We start from the raw sequence: 12,523 nt of genomic DNA, 5'->3' as shown, positions 1-12,523 counted from the left end.
GAACGACAAACAGCGCTCACCCCGTTTCTTCCTTTAATTTTGCATTCGGACCGTGTAACCTCCATTTGTGAATTTCTCCCCCCCCCCCCCCACCCACCCACAGCGTGTGGGGAAAAGTGTGGGCGAGATGTGGTACATTCACGACGTTTCAAGTGTAAACATTAAACTTGGTACATTTTAATTTACCTTTTAATAATGTTCTGACTTACGTGGACTATTTTGAGCATATGAGAGCCTAGAGGTTTAGTGAAAAATATGCTGTAATAACCGAAAATGCCAGATAAGAGTCGTTTCTAGTTTAGCCATTTATCAGATGATAAGTTCTTCATCAGTGGATATTACTTCCCAGGTAATATATGGAATTTGGGACAGTGGATGACTGGAGATGTTGCTAATGTTTTTTTTATGCCATTAAATTACGTACAGAATGCCAACAGAATGCTGCAGATATTCCCTGAAGAAGAGCCCTATTAAGTTTATTTTTCGTTTCTGAAAGCAGAATCCCAAGTTGCTATTTAACTTCAGCAAATCCCTTTAGCAGGTGGCCTTTTACGGAGGGCAGGGTGTGAATTCTTACGGTGGCTGCTGAGCGTGCCGGCTTGTTCTGAAATGCTGGGAAGATAAAACTGAAGCACGAACCACCTGGCAGAGCATTTCAGTCCTTAAACTCTTCTGTGGTTTGCTGTTGATACAGAAATCTATCCTTTGAAGATGGCCTCTGAATGGAAATGTGCTCTGGAAAAATCCCTTATTGATGCTGCAGAGTTTCCTCTTCCGGTGGAAGTGTTTAAGGTAAGACGTGGGCCGCTTGTCTGCTGCTGTCGAGAGTGAACCGTGTGAAAACTTTCCCGTGTCAAATCATTTCCCACTATTTACAAAATGCTGCCTCCTTGGCCAGTTTCGAAATGTTTAAAATGTTATCTGTTCTGCTCTGTTAATGTCTTGTAATCTTCACAAAGACCCCTATTCCAGGATAACAGATTCACGTTTTTTAGGTTTTTCTCCGTAATGCATTACTGTAGAAATCTCATTTTCCCTTGCTCACCCCTTACCAAAGGAACAAAGGAAGATATGGCAAGTCTATTTTTGGTATTATTTTGGTAAAAATAATAGAAAATGTTGCTTCTCTCGATGGTTCAGTTTTCTGGATGGCTCCAGAGACTCATTGGAGTGTCTGTTGGCTATCATGCCTTCTCCCAGATGCTGACGGAACATAGAAGAGACCTACCACACCTGGAATGGATCGCCAGGCTCCTAATACTTTTAAAATTATGCTTAAAACATCCATGAAATAGAATATTGAGATCTGGACAGGAATGACCCATTGATGTCAGAGGAAATCATAAATCCAGCTCTCCTTGTTTGGAGCTCACAGGGGTGGGGAACCGCTCCCCCACCGTTTGCTTGCTCAGACACTAAATGTGGGTGTAGGAGGCTGACTCGACCTCACTTTCCAGGTCCGAAAGGGCAGGCGCATGGCTGCAGTGCCGTGGACGGTTCTTATGGAAAATGAAATGACGGTGGCGTGTGGGTACCACATGCAGCAAAGGGTCAAGGCTTGGGCTGGGGCGTTGGCATCTGGATTTTATTTTCAAGGAAGTCCTCACTCAGAATTTCAACCCGTCACTGCAGATCACCGACCTCTCTGTTTAGCCCTTCCTTTGTTTGGGACACTGGGCTTGTAGAGATTTCTTTTGAAGCTGGTTATATAAGTATGTTCTGAAGTATGACGGACGGGCTCCTTTTACGGCATTTTTGAGCGCACTGTGGTAGACGGACGGCGTGTATAGAATGTGTCGTCAGCAGCGGTAACCACTGACAGTGGACGTGATCTTGGGCTTTTGGCTTTGTTTTTGCTAACTGACCAAATACTTCTCGTTCCTCTCTCCGTCCCTCCTCCCTTCCTCCCCTTTCTGGTAATATCCTCCTCCCCCTGCAAAGAAAACAAAACAAAACAAAAACAAAAACAAAACAAAACACCCAACAATAATCAAGAAGAGCAGCATGTCCTCTCGGTGACCTGCCTGGCTGCACCTGCCGCCCCCACTCTCTTCACGGTGGCCTTAGTAATATGTCAGATGTTCAGATCTGATCATGTCCCTCGCCCTTGAAAAAGTAATTTTTGTTTCGAAGTATGATATATGCATGGGAGGATCTTAAAGAGCACTAGAGTGGGAATACAGACACCCACCCTCCGGTCCAGACACAGGCAGTTGCCGGCCCCTTCGAAGCCCTCCACCCGCCTGTCCCCAGATCCTCTCCCCCGGCTCTGCCAGGGTCACCGGCACCTTAACTTTTGTGTTAATCATTTCCTTGCTTCTCTTTGTGGCGTTACCACCTGCGTATGTTTTCCCGAATGTTATTTACTTTTGACCAAGTGAGAAGCAGGCATGGTCCTGATGGTTTCGGGAGAGGCCATTTTCCTGCTCTTTAGAGGAGAAGATGGCTGGACAGTGTCTGGGTCGTCAGCTGGCTTCACCTTTCCTCAGAGTTTACGGGAGACCTGGGCAGGTACAGTCACGAGCTAAGAACTCTGAAGAACACTGGGGATAGTGACCAGGTCACCTGCCAAAGTCGCAGCATGAACTCCGGGTACTTGATGACACCCCTTGGAAAAGGGGACGAGAATCAGTTGCTTCATATTTCCAGCTTTTCTGGCTATGCAGTCAATCCATCGTCCTCATCTGCTCCCGGCCGCCGGGCCTGCAGCAGGGGACCCGGGACTCATAGGTGTGTGGCCACAATGAGCCAGCTGTTAACAGCCTTGGTCTGGCTCGCCCCAGCGTTCTGTCCTCAGGCCACCAAGATGGGCAAAGGTGAGACGCCGTCTGAGCCATGGCGGCCTGCAGCAGTCCTTCAAAAACACCTGCGCTCTACCCTCATGCGTCTCTGACAGTTGGTTTGGGCAGAGAGTTCAGGGTGAGCTGTCGCCTTTCTCACGGATGGGAGGCATGGCTCCCACGTTCGCCCTTCCTTCTCTGGGGTCTCACGCTCCCTTTTCCTGCCCCGGTCTGAGCTCGCACGCTGCCATGCCGTGGCGGGCATCTGTCTCCTTCCATCACCCTGGTTACTCAGAGCGTCTGCAACGCGTGCCTTTAATTTTGGGGATGTGTCTTTTAAAATGATGACTTCTGCCTCTCCTCTCTCTGCTTCACTTCCTTGGTCTGTGGCTCTGTGGGTATGCTACTCCTGGCTTTTAATTTTAAGGTTGTTTTTTTTTTCCTTCACAGATCTATTTTTTATTTCCTTGTCTGCTTTCTCCGCTGTCAGAATTTTTCTCGACTTATTTGTACTGGCATATTTTACGGGCACGTGTTTCATGTTTTCTGTTTTTGTTTGTTTGTTTGTTTTTCTTAATGCTCCCTCGGAATGCTCTGTTTATAGCCTCTTGTTCTCATGGCGTGGAAACATGAGTTTATCTTGTTGGGATGCTCGATTTAAGTTTTTTCTCCTTGAATGACTTGTTTGCTCCACATTGCTTTTGGTTTCTGTTCTTCTTGTTAGAGACTTCCTTTTGTCAAATATCTGAAAATCCCTGACTGTCTGCTCTTGGGCTGTAGGGTAGATTTGAGAGCTGTGGACAGGGCTGGGTGGCGAAGGCCACTTTGGAGGGACCCTTCCTCGTTCCATGGTTTTTCTTCTCTAGCTGATTTCCTAGTGGAGTTTTTTAACTTCTTGCCTGGGGTTCAAGGTCCAGCTGCCAGTGTCCTAGGCTGAATGATACGTGCCACACCCACAGACTAGGGACCCCCTGTTGTCATCCTCTTCAGAAGAGAAGGGGAAGACAGTGGCCTTACAGAGTAGGGGAGGGGAGGGTGCCTACAAGACCAACTGTTTGCTTCCCAAACAGTTCCTGGCCCCCTTACATCTGCTCACGTTCACCCCCAGATTTGAACACAGCCGGTGTTACTGGTTTCTGAGGGTTCTCACTTCACTGAGCGGGTTCTCAGCTTTTCTGCCGAAGGCTCGAGATTTTGCTCTGTCGAGCGTGTTACGTTAGTTACTCATCGTTCGTTAGCATTTTAGCCTTTGGCTGTTGAGTGGGTTTGTGTCTCTTTAAAAAAGTTCTCTCAACTGTAGTTTTGGTTCGAGTTTAGGAAGACATAAGATGAATGTGGACTCTTGGCCTGCCATCTCATCTGGCACTCCCAGTTGTGAACATTTTGAGGCCTGGACCGTTGGCTAACGCTCCCACACCTTCCCGAGACGCACGGATCCTGGCGTGGCTTTGCCATGCTGCCCTCTGCGGTCTTTGTGGTTCGGCTCTGCTGGGCCCTCCTCAGTACCAAGCTGCCCACATACCTGCCTTTTCTTTGTAGTTCACATGCCCTTTCTACCTGTTTTGTCCTTCCTGTTAAATTCCTACTCATCCTTCATCTGCAAACATAAATTCTCTAAGAGTCCTTCCCCGGACCTCTGGCCTCTGTCCCTAGCCAAGAAGAGATCGAGCTCTATTGATTGTCCTCTGCTCTGCCTCATCACCTGGGTCTCGACTGCACTTAATTTTTCTGTGTCATTTCCATCTCTTTTTACATAACTTTTCAAGCTTCAGAAAGGCAAGGAGCATGTCTGTCTCGTTTATCGTCGAATCCGTTCAAACATAACTCCTTGGCTATAGTAGTATTCATCAAATATTTGTCCAATAAGTGAACTAAGTCTTGAATAGACGTATGTATTTAACTCCTTGAATTAAAAAAACGTTTGAGTTAATGGGGCTGTAGATTGATCGGATGTGCAGACTTATTATTTAGAACTATGAATGCTAAGACTCCAAAGGTATAAACTAAACTAATAATCCTAATATATTTTTAATTCAAAATTTACTAATTCATGAAACGTTTATTGAACAACTCCTCTCTGCAAAAGCCCGCCGATCTGGTTCCAAGGTTTAATAATTTGTTTCCATTTTCACAAAATACCGTTACTTTCTTCTCTTACTTCAATATCTTTCTATTCAAGTTTAGACTAGTACTTTGATGGAGTACCTGATAATTATCACTGTACTCAATATTTTATTCATAACCGATAGTTGCTTTAAGAGCAGATACTCAATAGTTTCTATTTTCCACAGGGCCTACCGCAAGGAGGACTTAGGGAACAGGCAATTAGTATATGACAAATTGGTTGAATTGAAAATTATGTTTTAAAGCTTGTGAGGTACTTTTATAAATGTTTTATTTTCATTTGATAGAAAGGAAGTGGGCAGTTTTAGTTTCTTAACCTCATTTTGTATGGAGTAAATATTTATGTATTTAATTTTGAAATCATGAAAACCATCACTGTTTTTGCTTCCTAAGCATTATAAAATAAATCACCGCAAACTGGGTGATTTATTTAACACAACGGAAATTTATTCTGTCATAGTTACGGAGGCCAGAAGTCAAAATGAGGGTGCGAGCCAGAGTCTTGCTCCTTCTGAAGGCTGAGGGAAAAACTCTGTCACGAGTCTGTCCTTAGCTTCTGGTGGTGGCCTGCAGACATTAGCGTCTCTTGGGTTGTGACAGTGTAACTCCAGGCTCTGCCTGCACGTCCACACGGCCTTCTCTCGGCGTGTCTGTCCAGTTTCCCCCCTGCTTATAGGGACGCCGATCACTCAGTTTGGGCTCCGCCCATGGTAATGCAGCAGGACCTCAGCTTAACCTGATTACACCTGCAAAGACCTGTTTCTCAAATCAGGTCGCATTCCCTGGTTGTGGACGGATGTGAATTTTTAGGGGACACCATTCAACCCAGCACCACCACATTTCATGTATATGTAGCAATTTAAGAAATCATATCATGCGTGGTATTCTCTACTGATTTATTCTACTTACACGGAGCTAGTTACGCTCAGAGCGGTTGCATAGTAGGGGCGAGAGATGGAGTTCAGACTCTTAGCAGTTGCTTCACTTCATAAAAACGAGAAATTTTCTGTCTCAGATTTTTTAGGAGTTTCCGTGAGCAGGCTGCAAAAATAGAACTTAAATTTATGTTTCCTTTGTTACTGCTGTTTGATTATCACTGTTTCTCAGCAGGCAAACTTATTTTTATCACTTTCATTCTTTGGATTCAGCCGAGAGTCGTCCTAGATGCACGTCGTTATAGAAAATTGCCATTCTGTTTAGTTATTCCAAGACGGAAGTCAGAGCCAAGCCCACGTAATAATGACAGCCCAGCGGTAGTTCAAAGCAATTTCTCCTGTCATGTTTACACTTTAGATAAAATGGGTGTTTTGATGGAATGACTCTCATTAAGGCTGCGTTTGTCACTGCAAAACGCATTCACCTATTTCCAGTAGTATCTGTGGAGTTATGTCTGCAAATGCAATCTGATAGAGAGAATAGCAGAGTCCTCCTTCTATCATGAATATACACAGCGACAGTGTAAAAGCAAGTTCACGTACCCGTGATTGGAGGGAAAACTTTGAGTAGCTTTTGGATACCGTATTTTACCGGAAATTCCGATTTCCCTTTATTTGGAAAATACAGATATTCTTTAACATGTACATTCACTTGAAAGATAAGTAATCATTGAAATACCGAAAAAATGAAGGTGAGAAAAAAGTGCATTTTATTAAAAAATAAATAACGACATAAATTTGTTTTCCCGAAAGCCAGCGTGATTATTTAGAGCGAGACCTAACAGGTTGCTGAAACAATTCATATAACTAATTTACTCTTGAAAAATAATAAATATATCGAGGTGACTTCACCGCATATCGGCGTGGTCCCTCCCTGGTTTTCTTTCTTATTTGTTATGTGACCTTTGCAAGCCATCATTCGATGATTAACTTATGACACGTCCCATTGTCAGAGTGACATGCCCCAGTTTCAGTAAAAGCTTTTCACTTTGGTCTTCATAGAGAACTACCGGGTGAGTTTCTCTCAGAGATAGTTTCTATCATCAAAAAAATGAAGTGATTACAGGACTAGTCTGGTTTTTGTGGCCAGTGACTCCTATGTTCTCTCGGGCTGCTAATTCACTAAGTATTCACTCAGATCCAGTGAATGGGTTTGGGGGAATTTAGTTAAGTTTTAAAAAGTAGGGCCAAGGGAGACTCAAACTTAAGAGTCTTAGTATAATGAATGCACGATTTTACGTGTCAGACGTTCAGAAGCTTTCTCTAGTTACTATTACTTTTCATTCTCTGCAGTTCTTTTCAATTGTAATCTGCATTTGTGACCCCTCTTGCTTGCGAATGTTAAATTGTAGACGTTTCACTGACCACTCACGTACATGTCCGAAAGATCTGCAAATAGGAAGCAGCGGTTCCCAAATTGCCAGTGAATTGAAGTAAAGTCTCTCCCTCTTAGAGGAATGCAGCCATGTAGCTGGGGACGCACACACCCAGTTTGTATCCTTCACGAACACCTTGAAATTCAAGGAAGGAACGTTATTCGAAATGTCACTAAAATCCATTAGCCATTTTTATCCCTTAAGGAAAATTAAGGGGACGATGCAGAGGTTTTCCACATGGCCCCTGTCCCTACACAGGCACGGCCTCCCCCACTGCCAACATCCCCACCAGAGCTGAACCTCGGTTAGCACTGACGAACCAGCACTGACATGTCACCATCACCCCGAGTCCATAGCTGACCTTGGGCTTCACTCCTGGTGTTGTGCATTCTGCGGGTTTGGACAAACGTATGATGATGTGTGTCCATCGTTATAGTATCGGAAGGTGTAGTCTCACTCCATAAAAATCCTCTGGGCTTCCCCTCTTCATCCATCTCTCCCTGTTATTGTTTAAACTTTGGGGTGTCATTTAAAAACAATTTAAAACCTTAGTGTGTTTGAAATTTCGAAGAAGCTATTCAGAGGTTTGCAGTCGAGGGAAGGGCAGTGTGAAGAGCTGCGGCTGGGCGTCAGAAACGGCGGCCTCCTCCTCCAGGCCTCTCTCTCCCTCGCCTTTGCGCCTGGGTCCCCAGATCGACCCCAGGTGTGGTAGGTCACCGGGACTCACAGGGCTTGAGTGTTGTCGCACTCACAGTTACAGTTTATTACAGAGAAAGGATATGAAGCAAAATCAGCGAAGGGAGAGGTCACATGGGGTGATCTCTGGAAGTCCGTGGGGCTGGCCACGCAGGCACCCTCTGCCTGGCATGTACCCAAATTCCAGACACCCAGAAGGAAACCAGGGGTTTTAGTACAAACCATATGGTTTGGGCAAACAGTCTCGGCACAGTGGGTCACTCTTAGACTCAGAAAAAAATTATATCGGTGTCACATACTGTTTATCAGCTGTATTCCCAGATGTCGGCCCAGGGCTAGCCCCGCAAGCAGGTCCTCCCTCCAGACGGCGGACTCAGACCTGCCACCTTATTCCTTTCTGCAACCTCCGTTCAGCCCGTCGGCAAAGCCTGCTGGCTCTCTCCCTTCCAGATCGTTCCCAGACCCGTCACGCTTCTCTTCGTCCATCACCACCACCCTAGTCCGAGCGGCCATCTCTCTCTTCCGGACTGTTGCATTCGCTTTAGACCTTTCCCCAGCTTACGATCATTGCTTCCCTACAGCGTGTTCTTCAGAGAGTGGCCAGCGCTGCTTTTGAACCAAAATTCCACTCACGGTTCGCTGTCCAGGGTCCTGCATTTGTCCAATTCCTACGTGTCCTCTGAGCCCATCCGCCGCTCCAATCCGGGCCCTCACATGCCACACTCCACCCCCAGCTTCCTGTTGTCCCTCCGACACCAAGGTCCCCTTCTCAGGCCTTTGCAGAAATGCGCTGTCGGCCTGGAAAGTGATTCCACCCCAGATGCCTGAATGGTTTCTTCCCTCCCCTTTCTTTTAGGTCTCTGTTTAAAATAAGGAGTAGCATTCTCTACCACCGTCTCTCTGCACAGTGGGTCACTCTTAGACTCATGAAAAATTGATTTTTCTTCATAGCATTTATTCGCAGACATATTCTGTATTAATTTGCTTTTTTTTTTTTTTTTTTTTTTTGCATCACAGTCAGTTTCCTTTAGCTAGAATGTAAGCTCCATAAAAGCAGGGTTTATTTTATGACTGCTCCACCCCCTGTGCCGTGAACAGTGCCTGGCACGTAGGAGGCACGAAATAAAAAAAACTCTTGAATGGATTAGTGAAGAAATAAGCACAGAAATCAACTTAGAAAAGTAAAATCTCATGAGAGGTCATCCGTATAGCTTCGGTGAAGTAAATCTGCGAGTGGCTGGGTGACTACTTCTAGAAAGCAAAGAAAGGGCCTCGATTGGCACAGCATAGTACATCTAATCAGCTGGCATTTTCATGGCCAGCTAAAAATACCCCAGGTCAGTTTGTGGCTGAGACAACCAAACAGTCGAGAACACCGAGAAGACTCTTAGGGACGAATCGAAGTGAAGAAAATACCTCAGCAATACAACACCCACGTTCTGTGACATCCCAGTGACCACGAGCTTGCAGTGTCACTGTTTGCTCCTTGCTGGAAACGACTGTGGAAGTAGGCTCACTGTCACCTCCCCTCTGTCACGTGGGGTTGTTTTCCGTGCCCTTACTGTCTCTCTGGGTCTTTACGGTAACGTATTATAAGATGCTGGGGTGTTGCATCGGTACCTGGTTAGACAGGTAGGTCGATGGACATCCAAGGAGCGTGAGTAGTGAGAAGACAATGCTTTAGTTCGATGACCGATCTGGCACTGATCGACTGAGTCTCCTGGCCAGTCTGTGTTGCATTTTGTTGCGTAGCCTTTTCACACCCACGTTTTTTGAGTGTGGTAGATGAATTCCATGTGGTAGTTGAGGTGTGCTTGGGCAGTGGCTATCCGCTGCTTCTGGGTTATTTCCATCTTTCTGGAAGCTGAGGAAGAATGTGTCTTTCGATGGGATACGTATACCCAGGACGCTTGCTGTGATCCATTTCATTATCGGCTCCCTGACCAATTCCCAATCAATATCTGTGGCTATCGTGGCAGTTCAAGGCGGACGAGGTCACGATAACCGAGTTTTTTGCTTTGTCAGGACTCAGAATGTACCTGGTCTAGAACTTAGATAAAATAACCCGGCTCTCGGTGTCCCTTTCACAGCTCAGTTTCTGTCACCTCTGACACAGGTAGCTATTAAACAGATCCAGAATTATGTAGATAGACCAGGTACGAGTTAAAAGGTAGACTTGATATCTATAAATAAAGAGATTTCATTAAAGGCAAAAACAGTAAGTGAAGGCTACTTTGGTGTGGTCTCAGGCTGTGCCCGTCATACGTCATTCACTGCGTCTCGCTTTCCGGATAGATTAATGCTTAATGAACAGAGAAGGGACAGCTGAGAGGAGGCAAATTGATTTAAGGAAAAAAAAAAAAAAGATGCTGCGTGTGGCCGTTAGTTTTTAACACAAGCAAACAAACTTAAAGAAAGAAAGACATTCTGTGCACGTTTTCTCCTGTTCAGCGTGCGGGCAGTGCTCGTAATCCATGGAAGAGCCCACATCTTGTTATTTCTTTACCTCTTTCCAGCTCGGAATTACATACCTGTCGGCGTGACTGTAGATTTAACCCTTAGAGAGGAAGTGCTTCTGTATTTCAGCATCTGAGACCTCGGCGAAAGGCCAGAGAGAGACTATCAAGTGTGGCAAAGAGAGAAAAGCTTTCCTTTCTCATTCCATCTGGTACAGCCAAAGGGGTAAGAAAGGACGTGAGCTGTTCTGTTAGGATGGATTGTGATGTTGCGGTTTCCATGGCGACCAATTTCTTTTTTTTTTTCTTTTCTCTTGTTCAGCAACTAAATGCGGCAACGATAAAAATTTCGTAGCTGAGTTCGGCCTTCAGGTGGGAAACTTAGATTCTCTCAGATTTGCTTTAAGCTCCCTCTGGAAGGACAGAACTTCATTTTTTTTTTTGTGATGGGAGAGGTGGGGAACTCAGAGTCTCAGTCTCACCTGGCAGAGTGTCTGATCCCAAATAATCGAGCAGTAAATGTTTGTGTGGCATCCGTTCGACCCCTTTTAAAGAAAGGCTGCCTGAGACGGGAGGCCATTTTGTTATCGGATGGACGGCTGGTTCCCCGTGATCAGAGTGATCATAGTGTCACACTTTAATTCTTTCAGATTTTCCATGCTAATCCCCGTTAATGAGAATAATTAAAAATTGATTATAATTCTTCTATGGAGGATGTGATAGTAAACCACAATGAAATTGTGTGGAGATGTTCCCCCATCCCCACCCCCGCTAAAAACACACACAGATCCTTTGCAGGTTAGGCCATACTTCAATATCCACGGTGCCTTTCATGAAGAGGCAGTGGCAAATCACAGTTATCTCCAGTAGGGAGACGGATATAGAGAGAAGTTTAAATCCTTTAGGTCTTCAGAGTTTAAGATCTAATGGAAAATGAGGAGCACACGTGACGGGGCCCCAGCGCACCCACGCTTCTGTGTCACTGAACCCCGACCTTCAACACACACTCTCCTGCCCCGAGAAAGGGGGTGCGCGTACTGGGGTATAAATAAAGGTGTGGGAGTCCTTCACTCCTGTGTTTTCTTTCTTCGCGTCCTTGGACAGCCATCCTTCTTTGTTTCCTCATCTCGATGGCATAAAAGTCAAGGGTAAGATTAAAATCTGCCTTCGGTTTCGTCTCCAGCCCCATTTATAACCAGAAAGACCAGCATAAACAGATCAGATAAACTTTCACATGACTACATAATGTCGCACTTGTAGTTGCCGGCGAGATATCTAGATCCCGACGGATGAATTTTTTTCCTAGCATATTTTCCTAAAAGTAAATACAAGCATGGCATACATACATATATGTATGTATGCACGGCGTACATACATGCCTCTAGTTTGCAAAGGAGTTTGGGAAATGTAGTCACTTTGCTTGCGATTTTGTACAAATCATTCCACTCACTGGACCTCGGTCGTTTCTGAGCTTCCAGTGGTTCCGAGAGATGGCAGGTCCCATGTGAAGGGGTGACGTGCAAGGCACGGCTGATGTGTCCTAAGTCCTTTTCTCGTGTAATAAGTCACACACCTTGGGAATATCTTTGGGATATCCATTAACCCTTTCACACCCTCTCGGATGGCATACCAGGGCACAGAGCAAAAAAAATGCAAACGAAGCCATAGATAATTCACTTGAAGTCCAGCGTCATTCTCCAGTGGACTGTCGCTTTACTAGCGTCTAAGCATCGAGCACTGGCAAGATGAGAAATTGTACTGGGCACTCTGTGTTTATAGTCTCATTTTCCCCACGATACCCTGGCGTGGTAGGTATTAGTGTAACTGCACATGGGAGGAACCCAAAGCTCGGAGGAGTTAATCTCTCGTCCTGCGCCACAGAAAGCCTGTGGTAGATCCTGGACCCAAACGCAAATCTGTCTGCATCCCCAGGTCAAGGTTTTTTTCTGTTACTTTTGTACAGTTTTTAGAAGTAAACTAGGATATCTAAAGAGTAAGCCAAGGAAGCATTATTATAACAAAAAAAAAACAGAAAATGAATCCTGCGGGTGTTAAGTGATGCCTAACATGTGAACAGGAAGATGTCCAGCGACTCATCGCTCAGTTGCTTTTGGTAGAGGCTCTGTTGGCGTTTTGAGCATGTGGGTCTCAGTGGG

General features: G+C 45.3%; 1 protein-coding gene and 1 long non-coding RNA gene across 7 annotated transcripts in view; both read left to right on the top strand.

Moving 5' to 3' along the window:
* The window catches only part of SFMBT2 (Scm like with four mbt domains 2), a 185,251-nt gene that overhangs the window by 97,664 nt on the left and 75,064 nt on the right, over positions 1–12,523 (top strand). For 5 of the 6 annotated variants that reach the window (XM_039871030.1, XM_039871029.1, XM_039871028.1 and 2 more), the window contains one exon: positions 695–792. The exons of the other annotated variant lie outside the window; for it this stretch is intronic. In XM_039871030.1, coding sequence (XP_039726964.1) covers positions 695–792 — 98 coding nt within the window. The remainder of the gene's footprint in view (positions 1–694; positions 793–12,523) is intronic. 6 annotated transcript variants of the gene reach the window in all.
* LOC120609012 (uncharacterized) overlaps positions 10,997–12,523 on the top strand; it is a 4,662-nt gene continuing 3,135 nt past the window's right edge. Inside the window, exon 1 of the long non-coding RNA XR_005654605.1 lies at positions 10,997–12,299. This is a non-coding gene — a long non-coding RNA (uncharacterized LOC120609012). The remainder of the gene's footprint in view (positions 12,300–12,523) is intronic.

Source organism: Pteropus medius, unplaced genomic scaffold (genome assembly GCF_902729225.1).
Source record: "Pteropus medius unplaced genomic scaffold, Ma_sr-lr_union100, whole genome shotgun sequence".
NCBI classification, from domain to species: domain Eukaryota; kingdom Metazoa; phylum Chordata; class Mammalia; order Chiroptera; family Pteropodidae; genus Pteropus; species Pteropus medius.
The sequence above is the reverse complement of the archived record's forward strand: the minus strand, read 5'-3'. Positions and strand labels throughout refer to the sequence as shown.